Raw genomic sequence first — 4743 nt, forward strand, 5'->3', positions numbered from 1 at the left:
TTGTGGACAATCGAATCCCGTATGTAATTTGAAAAAAAAACGCACTTAGGGGTGCTGACGTAAAAAAAAATTTTTTTTTTTTTTAATTTTTTCCAAGAGTGGACAAAAGATTATTATTCTTGGACAAATATGGACATATTATGGACAATCTAATGCCATATAGATTTTGTCAAAATTCGCATTTAGGGGTGCCAACTTCACGCAGCTGTTCTTTAACAATCCCGTCCCGTTTTCCTATACTTTAATTAACCGAAACACGATGATTGACGGTAATATAGACTGCCTATGGTCGTCTGCCAAGTGAACCGTATAATTAATTCCTTCAATGATATGCGCGTTCCTCTTAACTAATTAAAAGAGAAAAGACTGATCGCTCAACGAAACTCGTCTCGATGAAACGTCTCGGGGTGATCGTTATTACGCGAAAGACGCAAAAGACGATCGATCATCGGGTGGTGATCTCGTGCTTGGTCTCGACTCGGGAACGGAAACCTATACGAGGATGAACGGACGCGTGATAACGTGCGCGATTTACAAGACATCGCCTGCGAGAGAACTGCGAGTCGTAACGCGCGGGACGTTTGATTAATGGCGTCTCGAAGAGATATGACTCTTGTGTGATCGTGAATCGGATCCTATGGTGCTATTTAGTGTACGTACGGTCGGTGCTGACAGACACACGTCGTGACACACGTACCTTCCGCAGGCTTTCCTGGTAGGCATAAGTAAACTGGCCATTAGCGGCGCGAGGGACCTTAAGAAAAAAACAAGAAAAGATATCTCCTACCAAACGGCTCGTAACGTGATCTAATGTGTACACCAACGAGGCACTCGAAATGGGTATGGAGTAATCACATAACACTTGCAGAAGCACACATAACACAATTGTGGATGGAGAGGTGGAGAAAGAGAGAAGAAAGAAAAGTACGATATAATACGTTATATAAGGGAATATTTCTATCATAGTGTGTAGGGGGAGAGAAATTACAAATCTATAGTAAATTGTGTAGAGACACGAAGATCGGCGGTTACACTTCCGCTTGGAGAAAATGTAATTGTCCAATTTTTCACACGTTATATCTCCTTAATTGGAGACTCGGTTGTTTGTCAGAAACAAGTAGATTTAATAGAAACAAATTATATTTCCGTGTCAGACAAATAGCATTTTTGAGTATCGATATTAGGCAATTGGCCGATGTATTTCGTATCTCCGCTAGCTAATTGATCGTACACTAAGCATAAAGTATTTCTCTGCATGCATGGACTCTGTAAAAGAAAATAAACAGAATTGAAACGATATGTTCAGTATGAGCCGTGTCGTCATACGGCCGAAATTCACTGTTCCGCGCGTTACCACGCGCAATCGCAGGATCGAGGCAGCGATATTCGACACGTTGAAACTGTATTTTACGATATAGCTAGGGCGAATGATTAACGAGAGGGGTGACAGGTTCCATACGTAAAGCCACCTATCCAAAAGGGTTATGACATAATACGAGCAGTCGAGATTACGCAGCGAGTCCCAAAAAAGATTCGTATACGAGTAGCAGAGTTTTGATAGAGGCGTTGACAGCTCTTTCGTCAAAATTCGATCGATCAGGCAGTAGCAAAATTTTATTCATTAAATTTTGAAAATTAATTATACGAAAATAAAAAATGAATTGAATTTTCTTATGCATCTAGTAAAAATCTGGACCCAAATTTATTAAAATTATAACTTCCAAATTGGAAGACTTTTTTGGGACATCCTATATACGCCAAGCATGCTACAGAGCGGCGGATATTGTGGGAAGGCTCGACTCGTCGCGATTTTTTCGTTTCGCTGTGCGTTAAAGACAATTTAATTCAGATTAAGGTGTTAAATTAGATATTTATATTACGCTAGATATTTATATTACGATTTGATTGCGCCTGATGCATTTGCGTTTTCCCAATACGCGAATTAGTCAGGAAAGATACAGCCTGTCGAATATATTTGGCTTACGATTTATATCCATTCGATACCTGCGTTACCAACGGTAACAAATTATTACCAAGTTTCGCCTAATTGCCCAGATTTGCATTCGCCGTAATTCATCGAGTTTGCCCCAATAACCTAAGAAGTCCCTTCGGACCTGATATAAATATAATACATCACCATTCGAGTTCCTGCATTCCGGAGAGAGCGGTGATTTCAGACTGACGGCGAAGCAACCGATATTCCGAATTTCGCGATTTCAATCGCAGACCACCGACGAGTCGAGTCGGATCGAATAGCCTCGCACAAGTTGCTCTCGTAGAAGCGAGGTCGAGGGGGGGGGGGGGGGATCGTGAGGTTGATAACAGGACCAACGCGATATATTACGTCAAAACGACGCGTACAAGAAGGTCAATACGTATATATGTATATACATGTCGTATAGACATCGTTTAGGTCGGATACTTACGGCGCTGACTTTCCGCACTTTATTGGCAGCGCTGTGATTGTTGTTGATCTGCTTGATGTGCCTCTGGTCGCCGGCGGACTCGATCGAACGTATGCTCATCTTCTCCTTATTGTTGTCGTCGTTGCCCTTTTCCTGGCCGACGAACAGCTCGTAGCTGTGACACGAGAAATCCGACGGGGATTTGACGATCTGATCCGCGGCCTCCTCGGCGGCGGCCGCCGCTGCGGCCGCAGCTTCCCGCGCTGCAGCCTGCGCCGCGAGTTTGTTCTCCTTCGCCAGTGCAGCCTCCTCGGCTTCCTGTTAATATTAATTGACAGTGTCTTTTGATTTGACCAACTCATGTGTCTAATTTCGCGAAATAATCCAATTTAGCTTCTAAAAAAAAAAAAAAATATTCTTCGTCTTCGATCGATTTTTCTTCCATAATCAAAAGCATCCACTTACCCTCATAGCTTCTTCCTCGGCGGCCTCCTCCTCTTCGGCCTTCTTCTGCAACTCGTCGTACGACATCGCGACAATAGCGAGGATCAAGTTCACGAGATAGAAGGATCCGAGGAAAATGATGACGATGAAGAAGAGCATGTGCCACGGTCCGGCCGATCTTAGCACCAGTTGATACAAATTCTCCCAATAATCCTGAGTCATGAGACGAAAGGCGGAGAGCAATGCCCAACCGAAAGTGTCGAAACTCGTGTAACCGTAATTCGGATTAGGGCCGAATCCTTGTAAACACGTGTACCCGGGAAGGCACATCCTATATTCGGAGAATATCACTATTTTTCTTGTGTACTTGACATACCGGTATCACAAAAATATATTTCCAAGATATTTCTCTTTCCACTAGTGTTGTCACTCTTTCAATTAGAGACATCAATCTTAAATTTGTTTTGAGCTAATAATAATAATAATAATTGTTATAAGTGCACAGAATTTTTTTTAAATTTACCCTGCAAATCATGTTAATTGTGGGACAATATAGTATTTATAGACAAATTTTACTGTGCACTATAATAAATTTTACAGTAGTAAAATACAGTAAAATTTATTGTAGTGCACAGTAAAATTTGCCTAAATATTATGTTGTTCCGCAATTAACATGATTTGCAGGGTAAATTAAAAAAAAAATTCTCTCCGTGTGAAAGCGAATTATCAACTTACCCCGCCCCCGATGAATTTCCGCATAACGGTATATTTTTCGCTTCGTCCACGTACCAATTAGCTGTATGAGGGAAATAATGATTTAATAATCGGATATATGCGATTTAATAATCGGTTATATCGCAAATTAATTTCAAACAAGACTATTATCTTCATGAAACAACCAATTAGTACAGTTAGCTGTATCCCGTTTTACCTCGCATGAAGCTCTTTGTAAACACAGCTCACGTTTAAAGGTGTACTACTGAAATAGTTGAGCCAATCATACTTTGAGAAAATCACGTCAAAGACGCTTCAAAGACAAAAACATCGCAAAGACTCTCAGATGATATTTCAGATTCCTTTTTCACACGCCCCCGAGGGCTTTCCGTGCTTTTGGATTAATTTTCACGAAGAACTACGACTTACATTCGTTTTTATTGAATCGCGCCCAACTCTCGTCGGTGAGATTACCCCAAGAGCCGTCCTCAGGAAAGTTCTTTATACACTTTTGCGTGAGGACCCCCATATAAATCTGAAGGCCCATCAGCGCAAAGACGGAGAGGGAGAACATCGTCAGGATTATCACATCGCGCAGGTTCTTCACGGATTCTATCACAGCGCCGACAATGGTTTTCAGACCTAGACAACGAGAACAGAATGACAATAGGTTGCGTAGCGGTGAAACGTATGGCAACAGGCGGCGGTAACCTGAAGTAATATCGATTTGGCTTGTCGTGCAAGAGAAGTGACAGTTTGACCGAGGCAAATACAAAATGCGAAATGCAAAATGAGTATCTATTTCGGAAAGATTCGATAAAAAAAAATATATATATAATTTTGAACGATGGGAAGAGCCATCACGACGCGCGCGATTTTACGGAAAGCGACATGAAAATTTGTTAATATCATATTCAGACGAGAGATTTGTTTTTGATATAAGCGCAATCCATAGCTTACGAGATGAAAAATGGAACACATAAAGGTCATTAGAAGTGTATTTTTTCACGATAAATCACCTGATATGATATACGATCAAATTTTCTCTGTCTTCATTCACGTTCAAAGCAAGTTTCGTGCATCGAGTTCGATAGTTCGTTTCGCAGCCGCGATTGGTGGGAAGAAAATAAGGAGAACTGGAGAGAAAAGCAAACCGTTGTGAAAGAAATCGAATTCGTCG

The 4743-nt window shown here is 41.3% G+C and overlaps 1 protein-coding gene across 1 annotated transcript in view; it reads right to left on the reverse strand.

Moving 5' to 3' along the window:
- The window catches only part of LOC105451166 (sodium channel protein para), a 40997-nt gene that overhangs the window by 22684 nt on the left and 13570 nt on the right, over positions 1 to 4743 (reverse strand). Inside the window, exons 8-11 of the mRNA XM_011691447.1 lie at positions 3993 to 4205; positions 3585 to 3645; positions 2871 to 3180; positions 2427 to 2723 (exon numbers count right to left, since the gene is read on the reverse strand). Of these exons, the coding sequence (XP_011689749.1) occupies positions 2427 to 2723; positions 2871 to 3180; positions 3585 to 3645; positions 3993 to 4205 (881 nt within the window). The remainder of the gene's footprint in view (positions 1 to 2426; positions 2724 to 2870; positions 3181 to 3584; positions 3646 to 3992; positions 4206 to 4743) is intronic.

Source organism: Wasmannia auropunctata, unplaced genomic scaffold (genome assembly GCF_000956235.1).
Source record: "Wasmannia auropunctata unplaced genomic scaffold, wasmannia.A_1.0 LD336053.1, whole genome shotgun sequence".
Taxonomy (NCBI): domain Eukaryota; kingdom Metazoa; phylum Arthropoda; class Insecta; order Hymenoptera; family Formicidae; genus Wasmannia; species Wasmannia auropunctata.